We start from the raw sequence: 17,821 nt of genomic DNA, 5'->3' as shown, positions 1-17,821 counted from the left end.
AGCAGCAGTATCAATCCAGCAGTTAAGGGTTAGAGGCAGAGTGGTCAGACAAGCAGAGTTCAGCAGCAGTATCAATCCAGCAGTTAGGGGTTAAAGAGGCAGAGTGGTTAGACAAGCAGAGTTCAGCAGCAGTATCAATCCAGCAGTTAAGGGTTAAAGAGGCAGAGTGGTCAGACAAGCAGAGTTCAGCAGCAGTATCAATCCAGCAGTTAAGGGTTAGAAGCAGAGTGGTCGGACAAGCAGAGTTCAGCAGCAGTATCAATCCAGCAGTTAAGGGTTAGAGGCAGAGTGGTCAGACAAGCAGAGTTCAGCAGCAGTATCAATCCAGCAGTTAAGGGTTTGAGGCAGAGTGGTCGGACAAGCAGAGTTCAGCAGCAGTATCAATCCAGCAGTTAAGGGTTAGAGGCAGAGTGGTCGGACAAGCAGAGTTCAGCAGCAGTATCAATCCAGCAGTTAAGGGTTAGAGGCAGAGTGGTTAGACAAGCAGAGTTCAGCAGCAGTATCAATCCAACAGTTAAGGGTTAAAGAGGCAGAGTGGTCGGACAAGCAGAGTTCAGCAGCAGTATCAATCCAGCAGTTAAGGGTTAGAGGCAGAGTGGTCGGACAAGCAGAGTTCAGCAGCAGTATCAATCCAGCAGTTAAGGGTTAGAGGCAGAGTGGTCGGACAAGCAGAGTTCAGCAGCAGTATCAATCCAGCAGTTAGGGGTTAAAGAGGCAGAGTGGTTAGACAAGCAGAGTTCAGCAGCAGTATCAATCCAGCAGTTAAGGGTTAGAGGCAGAGTGGTCAGACAAGCAGAGTTCAGCAGCAGTATCAATCCAGCAGTTAAGGGTTAGAGGCAGAGTGGTCGGACAAGCAGAGTTCAGCAGCAGTATCAATCCAGCAGTTAAGGGTTAGAGGCAGAGTGGTCAGACAAGCAGAGTTCAGCAGCAGTATCAATCCAGCAGTTAAGGGTTAAAGAGGCAGAGTGGTCGGACAAGCAGAGTTCAGCAGCAGTATCAATCCAGCAGTTAAGGGTTAGAAGCAGAGTGGTCAGACAAGCAGAGTTCAGCAGCAGTATCAATCCAGCAGTTAAGGGTTAGAGGCAGAGTGGTCAGACAAGCAGAGTTCAGCAGCAGTATCAATCCAGCAGTTAAGGGTTAGAGGCAGATTGGTTAGACAAGCAGAGTTCAGCAGCAGTATCAATCCAGCAGTTAAGGGTTAGAGGCAGAGTAGATAGACAAGCAGAGTTCAGCAGCAGTATCAATCCAGCAGTTAAGGGTTTGAGGCAGAGTGGTCAGACAAGCATAGTTCAGCAGCAGTATCAATCCAGCAGTTAAGGGTTAAAGAGGCAGAGTGGTCGGACAAGCAGAGTTCAGCAGCAGTATCAATCCAGCAGTTAAGGGTTAGAGGCAGAGTGGTCGGACAAGCAGAGTTCAGCAGCAGTATCAATCCAGCAGTTAAGGGTTAGAGGCAGAGTGGTCGGACAAGCAGAGTTCAGCAGCAGTATCAATCCAGCAGTTAAGGGTTAGAGGCAGAGTGGTCAGACAAGCAGAGTTCAGCAGCAGTATCAATTCAGCAGTTAGGGGTTAAAGAGGCAGAGTGGTTAGACAAGCAGAGTTCAGCAGCAGTATCAATCCAGCAGTTAAGGGTTAAAGAGGCAGAGTGGTCAGACAAGCAGAGTTCAGCAGCAGTATCAATCCAGCAGTTAAGGGTTAGAAGCAGAGTGGTCGGACAAGCAGAGTTCAGCAGCAGTATCAATCCAGCAGTTAAGGGTTAGAGGCAGAGTGGTCAGACAAGCAGAGTTCAGCAGCAGTATCAATCCAGCAGTTAAGGGTTTGAGGCAGAGTGGTCGGACAAGCAGAGTTCAGCAGCAGTATCAATCCAGCAGTTAAGGGTTAGAGGCAGAGTGGTCGGACAAGCAGAGTTCAGCAGCAGTATCAATCCAGCAGTTAAGGGTTAGAGGCAGAGTGGTCAGACAAGCAGAGTTCAGCAGCAGTATCAATCCAACAGTTAAGGGTTAAAGAGGCAGAGTGGTCGGACAAGTAGAGTTCAGCAGCAGTATCAATCCAGCAGTTAAGGGTTTGAGGCAGAGTAGATAGACAAGCAGAGTTCAGCAGCAGTATCAATCCAGCAGTTAAGGGTTAGAGGCATAGTGGTCAGACAAGCAGAGTTCAGCAGCAGTATCAATCCAGCAGTTAAGGGTTAGAGGCATAGTGGTCAGACAAGCAGAGTTCAGCAGCAGTATCAATCCAGCAGTTAAGGGTTAGAGGCATAGTGGTCAGACAAGCAGAGTTCAGCAGCAGTATCAATCCAGCAGTTAAGGGTTTGAGGCAGAGTGGTCAGACAAGCATAGTTCAGCAGCAGTATCAATCCAGCAGTTAAGGGTTAAAGAGGCAGAGTGGTCGGACAAGCAGAGTTCAGCAGCAGTATCAATCCAGCAGTTAAGGGTTAGAGGCAGAGTGGTCGGACAAGCAGAGTTCAGCAGCAGTATCAATCCAGCAGTTAAGGGTTAGAGGCAGAGTGGTCGGACAAGCAGAGTTCAGCAGCAGTATCAATCCAGCAGTTAAGGGTTAGAGGCAGAGTGGTCAGACAAGCAGAGTTCAGCAGCAGTATCAATCCAGCAGTTAAGGGTTAGAGGCAGAGTGGTCGGACAAGCAGAGTTCAGCAGCAGTATCAATCCAGCAGTTAAGGGTTAGAGGCAGAGTGGTCAGACAAGCAGAGTTCAGCAGCAGTATCAATCCAACAGTTAAGGGTTAAAGAGGCAGAGTGGTCGGACAAGCAGAGTTCAGCAGCAGTATCAATCCAGCAGTTAGGGGTTAAAGAGGCAGAGTGGTTAGACAAGCAGAGTTCAGCAGCAGTATCAATCCAGCAGTTAAGGGTTAAAGAGGCAGAGTGGTCAGACAAGCAGAGTTCAGCAGCAGTATCAATCCAGCAGTTAAGGGTTAAAGAGGCAGAGTGGTCGGACAAGCAGAGTTCAGCAGCAGTATCAATCCAGCAGTTAGGGGTTAAAGAGGCAGAGTGGCCGGACAAGCAGAGTTCAGCAGCAGTATCAATCCAGCAGTTAGGGGTTAAAGAGGCAGAGTGGTCAGACAAGCAGAGTTCAGCAGCAGTATCAATCCAGCAGTTAGGGGTTAAAGAGGCAGAGTGGTCGGACAAGCAGAGTTCAGCAGCAGTATCAATCCAGCAGTTAGGGGTTAAAGAGGCAGAGTGGTTAGACAAGCAGAGTTCAGCAGCAGTATCAATCCAGCAGTTAGGGGTTAAAGAGGCAGAGTGGTCAGACAAGCAGAGTTCAGCAGCAGTATCAATCCAGCAGTTAAGGGTTAAAGAGGCAGAGTGGTCAGACAAGCAGAGTTCAGCAGCAGTATCAATCCAGCAGTTAAGGGTTAAAGAGGCAGAGTGGTCGGACAAGCAGGGGTCAGCAACAAAATAACAATCCAGCATACAAATCAATAACACCCAGGAGAACAGTAAGTAACACCTATACTTGGGCAGTTATAGGTAGGACTGAAGTTACTTACATAGGTGCAGGATTCACGTCACAGGAGATCCAGACCGGTTTCTGCAAAAGGAAGCATGCGGTGATGACGTCACCGCCGCATGCAGAGAGGAGCCGACTCCCCCCCTAGGCAAGGAGCAGACAGCAGGTGCCACGTCCCTAGCAACAGCTAGAGCGGTGCGGCGCGACAGAGATAGGGGCTGTGTAGTATCCCCCATTCACCTCTACTAGAAATCACTTTGTCTCTTCTGGTGCAGGTAATAACCTCTTTTAAAGGTGAAAAGCTGCATTCTAGGTGGCAAATAACCCCTCATTTGAAAGAGGGGAGTATGCCCTTTCAAATTATTGGTCACTAGCCCAAATAAGGGGGAGAGGAAGCTTCCCACTCACTCAAGTTAAATAGCATTTTAATAAAGGCTCACTTGTCCCTATAAATGGCCTGGAGGCTAAGATATTAGCTTTATAAAGCCTGCGCCCCAGCCCCCTGGCTTACCATTTCTAATTAACTGCTTCAGCAGTCTCACCTCTTTGTGAGATGACCCCATGTGCCCATAAAGATATCACAGGGCCTTCAAGGAGACAGTAACGGGAAAGAAGACTGCACTCTACTTTCCCATCCACAGTGCGGGGGTCCCTAGGATCCAGATCAGAAAGCTGACCCCCAGGATGACAATGCATCATTCCCATTGTAGAAGTAGATACACATGACTATAAGGGCTTCTCATGCGCATCTAAGGGGTTCATTATATTAGTAGCTATTAAAAGGGAAAAGAAAATTAATTCTCCATGATAAAAATGTTTTATTTTGCATAATATTTGTAAATCTGTATTGTTTGGAATTAGTTTGTTTACAAAAATCCATTAATTTGCTATTTTCTATGGGGAACTTATGAGCTAGACAGCGGTTTAAGATAGAGTAGAAGCTAGCGCTAGTGCTACACACCAGCAGCACAAAAAGTGAAGTTGACATACACAGGAATCAATCAAATGGCAAAAAAGTTGAAATCATTATTGAATAGTTTAAGCCTTTCCTGGTTAATGTTTTTACTTTCACAAACAAAACAATTACTATTTCTCACCTGCGATTATTTGTCATTTTAGTGATATTTATCGTTTTTTGGACAAATACAAGGACATGTAAAGGTTGTATTTAAAAACAAAGACAGGTCTAGTACATATGTATAAATATGTGTGTGTCAAGCACGGGTGAGGGCCAGACACTTATTTTACTATGTAGCTAAACATTAAATGAACATGGTGGGGGGGAGGCTGAGAAACAGAAGCCGTAGATGTCACAGTGTTCAGCGACCTCTCATGTTCCCTGCAGGTGGCTACCTTCTCTTGCTGTGTGGCCAGGCTGTTTCAGAGGTGCAGGGTACGGAGCTCATTGCCAGAGCACTGGATGATGGATCTGCACTGAAGTGTTTCCGAGAGATGGTGGAGGCTCAGGGGGTACCGCCAGATATAGCCAGGACCCTGACCTCTGCTTCAGACCTAGGTTCAGCATCCCACCAAGAACTGCTGTACACTGAGAGTACAGGTGAGAGCACCACAGGGGTTTGTGTGTAGAAACTTAATAGGGCTGTGTGCCAGTGACACATGTGCCTGCTATGTGTGTGTGCTTGTGCTGTTCCCCAGTGTGAGGGCGCAGGGGGTGTGGCTGAGTACCCAAAGGGTGCAGCTCACTGAGTGCTTGAGATTAGGCATCCGTTGTCAATAGATATTATAGACAATTATCTAGAGGCTCCACCTGTCAGAGGGGCTCCTGTCTGGTAAAGAGGTAAAACCCTCTGTTACCCAGGGAGTGTACTGGGGGCGTATAGGTCTGTGTTATGCACATGTGTGTGTTTGAGCTAAGATGTATGCGTGTGCAGAGGTGACATCACCTGGCAATAGTGAGAACAATAATAATCTTACCTAGGGGTGCAAACCATGTTAATTCAAGTCCATCTGTAAGATATAGAGGGATCTGCCCTGCTATAATAATATAATTAATTCTGGAGAAAACACAATGAATAAGCAATACTACACAAGCTTACCGCTAGATTTGGAGTTTTGTCGGTAAGGACCCGAAAAACTAACGCCGGCTTTTTTCTGGCCGCACCATAAAAATAACTCTGGTATTGAGAGTCCACATAAAGGCTGCGTTAGGCTCCAAAAAAGGAGCGTAGAGCATTTTTAACGCAGCTTCAACTCTCAATACCAGCGGTGCTTACGGACGCGGCCAGCCTCAAAAACGTGCTCGTGCACGATTCCCCCATAGGAAACAATGGGGCTGTTTGAGCTGAAAAAAAAACCTAACACCTGCAAAAAAGCCGCGTTCAGCTCTTAACGCAGCCCCATTGTTTGCTATGGGGAAACACTTCCTACGTCTGCACCTAACACCCTAACATGTACCCCGAGTCTAAACACCCCTAACCTTACACTTATTAACCCCTAATCTGCCGCCCCCGCTATCGTTGACACCTGCATTTTATTTTTAACCCCTAATCTGCCGCTCCGTAAACCGCCGCTACTTACATTATCCCTATGTACCCCTAATCTGCTGCCCCTAACACCGCCGACCCCTATATTATATTTATTAACCCCTAATCTGCCCCCCACAACGTCGCCTCCACCTGCCTACACTTATTAACCCCTAATCTGCCGACCGGAGCTCACCACTATTCTAATAAATGTATTAACCCCTAAAGCTAAGTCTAACCCTAACACTAACACCCCCCTAAGTTAAATATAATTTACATATAACGAAATTAATTAACTCTTATTAAATAAATTATTCCGATTTAAAGATAAATACTTACCTGTAAAATAAATCCTAATATAGCTACAATATAAATTATAATTATATTATAGCTATTTTAGGATTAATATTTATTTTACAGGCAACTTTGTAATTATTTTAACCAGGTACAATAGCTATTAAATAGTTAAGAACTATTTAATAGCTAAAATAGTTAAAATAATTACAAAATTACATGTAAAATAAATACTAACCTAAGTTACAATTAAACCTAACACTACACTATCAATAAATTAATTAAATAAACTACCTACAATTACCTACAATTAACCTAACACTACACTATCAATAAATTAATTAAATACAATTCCTACAAATAAATACAATTAAATAAACTAGCTAAAGTACAAAAAATAAAAATGAACTAAGTTACAAAAAATAAAAAAATATTTACAAACATAAGAAAAATATTACAACAATTTTAAACTAATTACACCTACTCTAAGCCCCCTAATAAAACAACAAAGCCCCCCAAAATAAAAAATGCCCTACCCTATTCTAAATTATTAAAGTTAAAAGCTCTTTTACCTTACCAGCCCTGAACAGGGCCCTTTGCGGGGCATGAAGTTCAGCTCTTTTGCCTGTAAAAAAAAAAACATACAATACCCCCCCCCAACATTACAACCCACCACCCACATACCTCTAATCTAACCCAAACCCCCCTTAAATAAACCTAACACTAAGCCCCTGAAGATCTTCCTACCTTGTCTTCACCTCACCGGGTATCACCGATCGGTCCTGGCTCCGATATCTTCATCCAACCCAAGCGGGGGCTAGACATCCACTGAAGAAGTCCAGAAGAGGGTCCAAAGTCTTCATCCTATCCGGGAAGAAGAGGCGATCTGGACCGGCAACCATCTTGATCCAAGCGGCATCTTCTATCTTCATCCGATGACGACCGGCTCCATCCTGAAGACCTCCACCGCGGACCCATCTTCTTCCGGCGACGTCCAACTGAAGAATGACGGTTCCTTTAAGGGACGTCATCCAAGATGGCGTCCCTCGAATTCCGATTGGCTGATAGGATTCTATCAGCCAATCGGAATTAAGGTAGGAATATTCTGATTGGCTGATGGAATCAGCCAATCAGAATCAAGTTCAATCCGATTGGCTGATCCAATCAGCCAATCAGATTGAGCTTGCATTCTATTGGCTGTTCCGATGTTAGGGAGGGCAGATTAGGGGTTAATACTATTTATTATAGGGTTAGTGATGCGGATTAGGGGTTAATAACTTTATTATAGTAGCGCTCAGGTCCGCTCGGCAGATTAGGGGTTAATAAGTGTAGGCAGGTGGAGGCGACGTTGTGGGGGGCAGATTAAGGGTTAATAAATATAATATAGGGGTCGGCGGTGTTAGGGGCAGCAGATTAGGGGTACATAAGGATAACTTTGTTGGCGGCGCTTTGCGGTCGGCAGATTAGGGGTTAATAAGTGTAGGCAGATGGAGGCGACGTTGAGGGGTGCAGATTAGGGGTTAATAAATATAATACAGGGGTCGGCGGTGTTAGGGGGAGCAGATTAGGGGTACATAAGGATAACGTAGGTGGCGGTCGGCAGATTAGGGGTTAAAAAAATGTATTCGAGTGTCGGCGATGTGGGGGGACCTCGGTTTAGGGGTACATAGGTAGTTTATGGGTGTTAGTGTACTTTAGAGTACAGTAGTTAAGAGCTTTATAAACCGGCGTTAGCCCAGAAAGCTCTTAACTACTGACTTTTTTCCTGCGGCTGGAGTTTTGTCGTTAGATGTCTAACGCTCACTTCAGAAACGACTCTAAATACCAGAGTTATAAAAATCCCATTGAAAAGATAGGATACGCAATTTACATAAGGGGATCTGCGGTATGGAAAAGTCGTGGCTGAAAAGTGAGCGTTAGACCCTATTTTGAGTGACTCCAAATACCGGCGGTAGCCTAAAACCAGCGTTAGGAGCCTCTAACGCTGGTTTTCACGGCTACCGCCAAACTCCAAATCTAGGTCTTAGTGTTTGATGTTCATGTTACCTACTCAGGAGTGAACCATAAAAATACTGATCAAATTGATTGGGTGATTATCTGGCACCACACTGTATAACCACACCTGCCCAATACGTAGACTTCCTTAGTCTAGCGCCAACTAGGCTACCGTGTTATGGGAAAAGTATCCATTCTTTCAAAAGAAATCTGTAAAGAACTGAAAAGAGTACAAATATAGCACTCACACCGTTAATAGGTAAATAATTGATATTGGAGCAAGGATGAAAGAAAATAAAACTTAACTTTTATTAATTTAGCTAAAAACAGGGGTACAAGGGTAACTTGTTTAAAATTTGCCTATGCCTACTTCAACGGGATAATCTGAAGGAAAAAAACACAAGTTGGAACAAGATGAAAACCTCAGAACCTAAATAATAGGTGACCCTAGGAGATTCCACCTGTCACAAAACCTCAATAGAAATATACTGTCTGAGCTCACTAGATATGGTGGTCTGGATAAAATCATTACTAGAGGTGCCCTGGTATCGTGACTGAACCTCTGACAAGGTCTCATAGATGGGTATAGGCATAATACGATATGTTTGTCTCAGATAACCATACTAGATGTGCTCTGGTATCGTGACTGAACCTCTGACAAGGTCTATTAGATGGGTATAGGTAAAATACGATATGTATGTCTCAGATAACCATACTAGATGTGCCCTGGTATCGTGACTGAACCTCTGACAAGGTCTATTAGATGGGTATAGGCAAAATACGATATGTATGTCTCAGATAACCATACTAGATGTGCTCTGGTATCGTGACTGAACCTCTGACAAGGTCTCATAGATGGGTATAGGCATAATACGATATGTATGTCTCAGATAACCATACTAGGTGTGCTCTGGTATCGTGACTGAACCTCTAACAAGGTCTCATAGATGGGTATAGGAAAAATACGATATGTATGTCTTAAATAACCATACTAGGTGTGCCCTGATATCGTGACTGTACCTCTGACAAGGTCTATTAGATGGGTATAGGTAAAATACGATATGTATGTCTTAAATAACCATACTAGGTGTGCCCTGGTATCGTGACTGAACCTCTGACAAGGTCTATTAGATGGGTATAGGCAAAATACGATATGTATGTCTTAAATAACCATACTAGATGTGCTCTGGTATCGTGACTGAACCTCTGACAAGGTCTATTAGATGGGTATAGGCAAAATACGATATGTATGTCTTAAATAACCATACTAGGTGTGCCCTGGTATCGTGACTGAACCTCTGACAAGGTCTATTAGATGGGTATAGGCAAAATACGATATGTATGTCTTAAATAACCATACTAGGTGTGCTCTGGTATCGTGACTGAACCTCTAACAAGGTCTCATAGATGGGTATAGGCAAAATACGATATGTATGTCTTAAATAACCATACTAGATGTGCTCTGGTATCGTGACTGAACCTCTAACAAGGTCTCATAGATGGGTATAGGCAAAATATTATATGTATGTCTTAAATAACCATACTAGGTGTGCTCTGGTATCGTGACTGAACCTCTAACAAGGTCTCATAGATGGTTATAGGCAAAATACGATATGTTTGTCTCAGATAACCATACTAGATGTGCCCTGGTATCGTGACTGAACCTCTGACAAGGTCTCATAGATGGGTATAGGCAAAATATTATATGTATGTCTCAGATAACCATACTAGATGTACCCTGGTATCGTGACTGAACCTCTGACAAGGTCTCATAGATGGGTATAGGCAAAATACGATATGTATGTCTCAGATAACCATACTAGGTGTGCCCTGGTATCGTGACTGAACCTCTGACAAGGTCTATTAGATGGGTATAGGTAAAATACGATATGTATGTCTTAAATAACCATACTAGATGTGCTCTGGTATCGTGACTGAACTTCTGACAAGGTCTCATAGATGGGTATAGGCATAATACGATATGTATGTCTCCGATAACCATACTAGGTGTGGAAAGTCATAACTCTTATCAAGCAAAAAGTTATATTAGCTTTGCAACATAGGCTATAAATTGCCTCTAAGTGAAAGCAAATTGATACACTTTGAAATACCAGAAACCTATATCTATTAATTGCCGGTAATAAAGTAATGGTATAAATAGTCAAAGACCTCTGGTAATACCAGAAACCTATACCTTGTAGTTTCCGATAATATTGCTTGTTTAAAAAGTCAAAACTCTTTGTAGGAAAACAGACATATGATATCTGCTGTCCAGCGTATGAAACAATAATGATGCTAAGTATGAGTCATTGTTTTACTCTGTAAATATCAGTGACCAGAGACCTGTGCCTTTTATTACCAGAGACCTATATCAAAAGGCCTGTAGCTAATGCCTATACCTTTACCGATGATAATACTAGGTATAAAGAATCTAAGCTTTATACCAGAAAGCATATTATATTTGCTATCCGATGTATAATGAGTAATGCCTCTATGTATGGGCAGTTATTTTCAGTCTGGAAATACCGGAGCCCTATACCTGTTAATTACCAGTAATGGGGCAATAATATACAGAATCAGAATTGTCTGGTGATACCGGAAATCTATACCTTTTAATTACCGATAATGCTGCTAGGTGTAGAAAGACAAAAACTCACAAATATTGTTTTGGCTATCCAGTGTCTAATAAAAGATGCCTCTAAGTGTGAGTTAGTAGTTTTCTCTCTGGGAATACCAGAGACCTATACCTCTTAGATACCAATAATATATACCTAATATCCAATGCCTATACCTCTTAGATACCGATAATATATACCTAATATCCAATGCCTATACCTCTTAGATACCGATAATATATACCTAATATCCATTGCCTATACCTCTTAGATACCGATAATATATACCTAATATCTAATGCCTATACCACTTAGATACCGATAATATATACCTAATATCTAATGCCTATACCACTTAGATACCGATAATATATACCTAATATCCATTGCCTATACCTTTTGGTTACCAATGATAATACTAGGTTTGAAATGTCAAAGCTTGTTCCAGAAAGTATGTTTGGTTTGCTATCCGATGTATAATAGGAAATGCCTCTAAGTATGAGAAGTTTCTCTCTGGTGATTCCGGAGACCTATACCTGTTAATTACAGTAATCAGGCAATAATATATAAAGTAAGAATTCTCTGGTGATACCGAAGACCTATACCTGTTAATTACAGTAATCAGGCAATAATATATAAAGTCAGAATTCTCTTGTATACCGGAGACCTATAACTGTTAATTACAGTAATCAGGCAATAATATATAAAGTAAGAATTCTCTGGTGATACCGAAGACCTATACCTGTTAATTACAGTAATCAGGCAATAATATATAAAGTCAGAATTCTCTGGTGATACCGGAGACCTATACCTGTTAATTACAGTAATTAGGCAATAATATATAAAGCCAGAATTCTCTTGTGATACCAGGGACCTATACCTGTTAATTACAGTAATTAGGCAATAATATATAAAGCCAGAATTCTCTGGTGATACCGGAGACCTATACCTGTTAATTACCAATAATCAGGCAATAATATATAAAGTCAGAATTCTCTGGTGATACCAGGGACCTATACCTCTTAATTACAGTAATCAGGCAATAATATATAAAGTCAGAATTCTCTGGTGATACCGGAGACCTATACCTGTTAATTACAGTAATCAGGCAATAATATATAAAGTAAGAATTCTCTGGTGATACCAGGGACCTATACCTGTTAATTACAGTAATCAGACAATAATATATAAAAACAGAATTCTCTGGTGATACCGGAGACCTATACCTGTTAATTACCAGTAATCAGGCAATAATATATAAAGTAAGAATTCTCTGGTGATACCGGAGACCTATACCTGTTAATTACAGTAATCAGGCAATAATATATAAAGTAAGAATTCTCTGGTGATACCGGAGACCTATACCTGTTAATTACAGTAATCAGGCAATAATATATAAAGTAAGAATTCTCTGGTGATACCGGAGACCTATACCTGTTAATTACAGTAATCAGGCAATAATATATAAAGTCAGAATTCTCTGGTGATACAGGAGACCATTACCTGTTAATTACAGTAATCAGGCAATAATATATAAAGTCAGTAAATATGTAAGCACAAGAGAGGCACCCAAATGTGTGTATCTGTGAGGATATTGACTTATAACAGCAACTAATCTTTGCACAGAATACTCACAATTTCACTAAGCACACTTATGTGCTTGTAGATGCAGGTTGGCTATCGGAGCTAACCAGCTAGCTCCCTCCGGTCTCAGCTGTCTTTCGGTCTGTAAATATGCAAGCACAAACAAGGAGCCCAAATGTGTGTATCTATAATTGTGAATGACTTATAGCAGCTACAAATCTTTACACAGGGTACTCACAATTTACCAGAGCACACTTATGTGCTTGTAGTTGCAGGCTGGCTATCAGAGCTAACCAGCTAGCTCACTCTGGTCTCAATTCTCCTTCAGTGCAGGTGTATGGTAGTAATAGTCTCACCAAGTAAGGATCAGAAGCCACTAAATAAAATCAAAGTCTTTATTCTTTTGAAAAGCAGCTCAAATACAATGTGTTCCTACAGGTGAGCATATGGCAATATGCTACGCATTTCTCGGCTCTAACGGCCGTTTCATCAGATATATATATATATATATATATATACACCATAACTGTTTTGTTTAAGTAAAAAATTGACCTAGTAGTATGAAAAAAATATTGAATTGAATACTAATAATTCTACGCCAAGGGTATAATCACTAAAAAAATATAAATAATTAATATTGGGCTCATAAATCCTATACTATAAAGTGATCATAAAAACTTAAAAACAGATGAACAGATCGACAATGTCCTACATAGAGAATGCCGTATTTTGGCACTATTGTATATCTGGGCATTGGATGTTATGACCCTTTAAATTTTTTGTGTAGCGGTACACATCTAAGCGTGTTTAGTAACAATGTAGAAGTTATTTTCCTAGCTGAGCCGTTGTAAAACCATTTGTATTTATAATTTCAAGTTAATAAAATGAAATATATAATGCAGTTGATAACCTAACCAATATGTATATGGTACAATTGCCCATTGCATACCCATTACTATCATGAACATAACAAAATTACATATTTAATACATTGACAAATACTTATTGTGAACAAGAATAATAAATATACAAAAAAGTGCAAATCCGATCTGTTGCTTATCTAAATTGATATTAAACCTATTGTCCCAAATAATTATCAAATTAATATAAATAAAGGACTTATGGTACCTATTTCTAATCTTAAAAAATAATCATATATCTGTGTAATTCTCCACTTACAATTATTGATCCATTGTGTTCTATGTGAATGTGATCGCTCTAAATTCGTGACACTATAAATATACACAATTTCTAATGGATGAAGTGAATAAGATGCTACTATATAAATAAAAATGATACTAATAACTTAATTTCACTATGGAGATAAAGATTTTTAATATAAACCCTATTAACCATCTAATGTTAATGGGCAATCGCAACTCAATTATTATTACTGTGCTATCTATTGATATGACAGATATAATTGCAACCATTGCGTGAATAATATAGGATATGGTGATATTGATATATAAGGGCATATATAAAATATAATATGAAAGAATGAATAAGAGTGGGAAACTCGTGTAAGTATGGGTAATGAAAAAATGTTGTGTCCTATAATATTGTGATATCCTAGTTGTACCCATAATATCCATATATTAATCAAATATGGATTTTGTGTAAAATGTATTATAATAAAAAGAAACAGTGTACTACAAACTAATAATAAATGGATAACAATAACCATTGTATATATTCCTAAACAATAATCACGGCTATCTAAAAATTCACTATAATAAATTGTGAACAATAGTGATTATGAATGTGAAGCACATTCCTCATAATATTATGAGTCACCCAACTAAGTGAAGAATAGCGGACCTATCATGATATCTAAAGGAAAAAGGTCCTATAGATAGCATAAAGAAATAGGCAAATATAAATATATGTGCATATGTATACACATATACACACATTTCCCAATATTATAATAGTGAAAAAGAGATGACATTATATAATAGAGTGGAATTTCATTTCATGTACTGTAATATATCTAATTAAAATGCTGCGGAATCAATCACTTCATTAAGCCCATTAGGGAACAAAGTGCCAAATTTGTATATCCAAAATGTTTCACGTTGACGCAGCTTTATAAATCTATTATATTTATTGGACCCTGGAATACTTTCTATTGGTGTAATGGTGAAAGGACATTTTTCCCCTTTATGTTCATGGGAATAGTGTCTAGACACACTATGTTTATCTGATTGTTTCCTAATATTGCGAAAATTTTCACTCCACCTAGTGCTTATATTTCGCGTTGTACGTCCCAAGTACTGCACACCACACTTGCAGGACAACACATAAATCACAAAGGAGGAGCTACAGTTTAAGTATTCTCCAATCTGAAATGTTTCTCCAGTGGTATGGGAATTAATACTTTTGGTACCATGTGTTATATATTTGCACATAAAACATCTTGTTTTTCCACATCTAAACGTGCCTTTACGACTCTTATTTTTCTTTAGAGATATATTTACAATTGCTTTTTTTTAAATTACCACTTTGCGGGGGGCCAGGGTCTGTTTTTATGGTGGGTGCCCTTCCAAACACAATGTTAGGTGAAACACTTAGATTTTTCTTTAAAATCGGGTCTTTAAGTAGAATGGGCCAGTGTTTCTGGAGTACTTTTTTAATGGATTTATGGTTCGAATTGTATTGGGTTACAAAACAAGGTTGATTCACATTATTATTGGTTAGTCCTAATCCTATTTCTCCTGTTAAGTGTGGTCAGTCCACGGGTCATCATTACTTCTGGGATATTAACTCCTCCCCAACAGGAAGTGCAAGAGGATTCACCCAGCAGAGCTGCTATATAGGACTGTGGTGATTATACTTAGTTTTATACCTTCAATCAAAAGTTTGTTATTTTATAATAGCACCGGAGTGTGTTATTCCTTCTCTGGTAGAATTTGAAGAAGAATCTACCTGAGTTTTTTCTATGATTTTAGCCGGCGTAGTTAAGATCATATTGCTGTTTCTCGGCCATCTGAGGAGAGGTAAACTTCAGATCAGGGGACAGCGGGCAGATTAATCTGCAAGAGGTATGTAGCAGCTTATTATTTTCTGACAATGGAATTGATGAGAAAATTCTGCCATACCGATATAATGTAAACTCAGCCTTAAATGCAGTAGCAGCAACTGGTATCAGGCTGTCATGTATGTATATTTTACACTTCAGTATTCTGGGGAATGGCACTTCACTGGAATTATACTGTATGCATAAGACTTTAGCCTATTTTGCAGGGACTAGCAACAGGCTTTTTAATAACACTTAATTTATTTATGTTAAACGTTTTTTGCTGGCATGTAAAATCGTTTAATTTTCTGAGGTACTGGGTGAAAAAATGTTTTGGGCACTATTTTTTCCACTTGGCAGTCGTTTTTATTTAATTTATGACAGTTTACTGATCTCTCTCACTGTTGTGTATGAGGGGGAGGGGCCTTTTTTGGCGCTTTTGCTACGCATCAAAAAATTCAGTCAGAAGTTTATTGTCTTCCCTGCATGATCCGGTTCATCTCTACAGAACTCAGGGGTCTTCAAAACTTGTTTTGAGGGAGGTAATCACTCACAGCAGAGCTGTGAGATTGTAGTTGACTGTGATAAAAAACGTTTATTTCTGTATTTTTTCTGCTATCAGGGTTAGTTATCCTTTGCTAATGGGAGCAATCCTTTGCTAAAAGTGTGTTTTTTACAAAGATTTGATGCTATAACTTTTCAGTTTATCAATTTTCAACTGTCATAACTTTTTCTGTGCTTCTTATAGGCACAGTACGTTTTCATATTATAGTAAATTACTTGAAAAGTATTTCCAAGTTGCTAGTTTATTTGCTAGTGTGTTAAACATGTCTGATTCAGAGGAAGATATCTGTGCTATATGTGCTAAAGCCAAAGTGGAGCCCAATAGAAATTTATGTACTAACTGTATTGATGCTACTTTAAATAAAAGTCAATCTGTACAAATTGAACATATTTCACCAAACAACGAGGGGAGAGTTATGCCGACTAACTCGCCTCACGTGTCAGTACCTGCATCTCCCGCTCGGGAGGTGCGTGATATTGTAGCGCCGAGTACATCTGGGCGGCCATTACAAATCACATTACAGGATATGGCTACTGTTATGACTGAAGTTTTGGCTAAATTACCAGAACTAAGAGGTAAGCGTGATCACTCTGGGGTGAGAACAGAGTGCGCTGATAATATTAGGGCCATGTCAGACACTGCGTCACAACTTGCAGAACATGAGGACGGAGAGCTTCATTCTGCGGGTGACGGTTCTGATCCAAACAGACTGGATTCAGATATTTCAAATTTTAAATTTAAGCTGGAAAACCTCCGTGTATTACTAGGGGAGGTGTTAGCGGCTCTGAATGATTGTAACACAGTTGCAATACCAGAAAAATTGTGTAGGTTGGATAAATATTTTGCGGTACCGTCGAGTACTGACGTTTTTCCTATACCTAAGAGACTTACTGAAATTGTTACTAAGGAGTGGGATAGACCCGGTGTGCCGTTCTCACCCCCTCCAATATTTAGAAAGATGTTTCCAATAGACGCCACCACACGGGACTTATGGCAAACGGTCCCTAAGGTGGAGGGAGCAGTTTCTACTTTAGCTAAGCGTACCACTATCCCGGTGGAGGATAGCTGTGCCTTTTCGGATCCAATGGATAAAAAGTTAGAGGGTTACCTTAAGAAAATGTTTGTTCAACAAGGTTTTATATTGCAACCTCTTGCATGCATTGCGCCTGTCACGGCTGCAGCAGCATTTTGGTTTGAGTCTCTGGAAGAGACACTTGAATCAGCTCCATTAGATGAGATTACACACAAGCTTAAAGCCCTTAAGTTAGCTAACTCATTTATTTCGGATGCCGTAGTACATTTAACTAAACTTACGGCTAAGAATTCCGGATTCGCCATTCAGGCGCGCAGAGCACTGTGGCTAAAATCCTGGTCAGCTGATGTTACTTCTAAATCTAAATTGCTTAATATTCCTTTCAAAGGGCAGACCTTATTCAGGCCCGGGTTGAAAGAAATTATCGCTGACATTACAGGAGGTAAAGGCCATGCCCTGCCTCAAGACAGAGCCAAACCTAAGGCTAGACAGTCTAATTTTCGTTCCTTTCGTAATTTCAAAGCAGGAGCAGCATCAACTTCCTCTGCACCAAAACAGGAAGGAGCTGTTGCTCGCTACAGACAAGGCTGGAGACCTAACCAGTCCTGGAAAAAGGGCAAGCAGGCCAGGAAACCTGCTGCTGCCCCTAAGACAGCATGAATCGAGGGCCCCCGATCCGGGAACGGATCTAGTGGGGGGCAGACTTTCTCTCTTCGCCCAGGCTTGGGCAAGAGATGTCCAGGATCCCTGGGCGTTAGAGATCATATCTCAGGGA

General features: G+C 40.6%; 1 protein-coding gene across 1 annotated transcript in view; it reads left to right on the top strand.

Annotated features, from left to right (window-relative positions):
* The window catches only part of TYMP (thymidine phosphorylase), a 470,962-nt gene that overhangs the window by 415,888 nt on the left and 37,253 nt on the right, over positions 1–17,821 (top strand). The window contains exon 9 of the mRNA XM_053716294.1: positions 4,804–5,016. Within this exon, the coding sequence (XP_053572269.1) occupies positions 4,804–5,016 (213 nt within the window). The remainder of the gene's footprint in view (positions 1–4,803; positions 5,017–17,821) is intronic.

The sequence above is a fragment of the Bombina bombina genome, chromosome 6 (genome assembly GCF_027579735.1).
Source record: "Bombina bombina isolate aBomBom1 chromosome 6, aBomBom1.pri, whole genome shotgun sequence".
NCBI lineage: Eukaryota > Metazoa > Chordata > Amphibia > Anura > Bombinatoridae > Bombina > Bombina bombina.
This window is presented reverse-complemented; position numbering and strand designations above follow the sequence as displayed.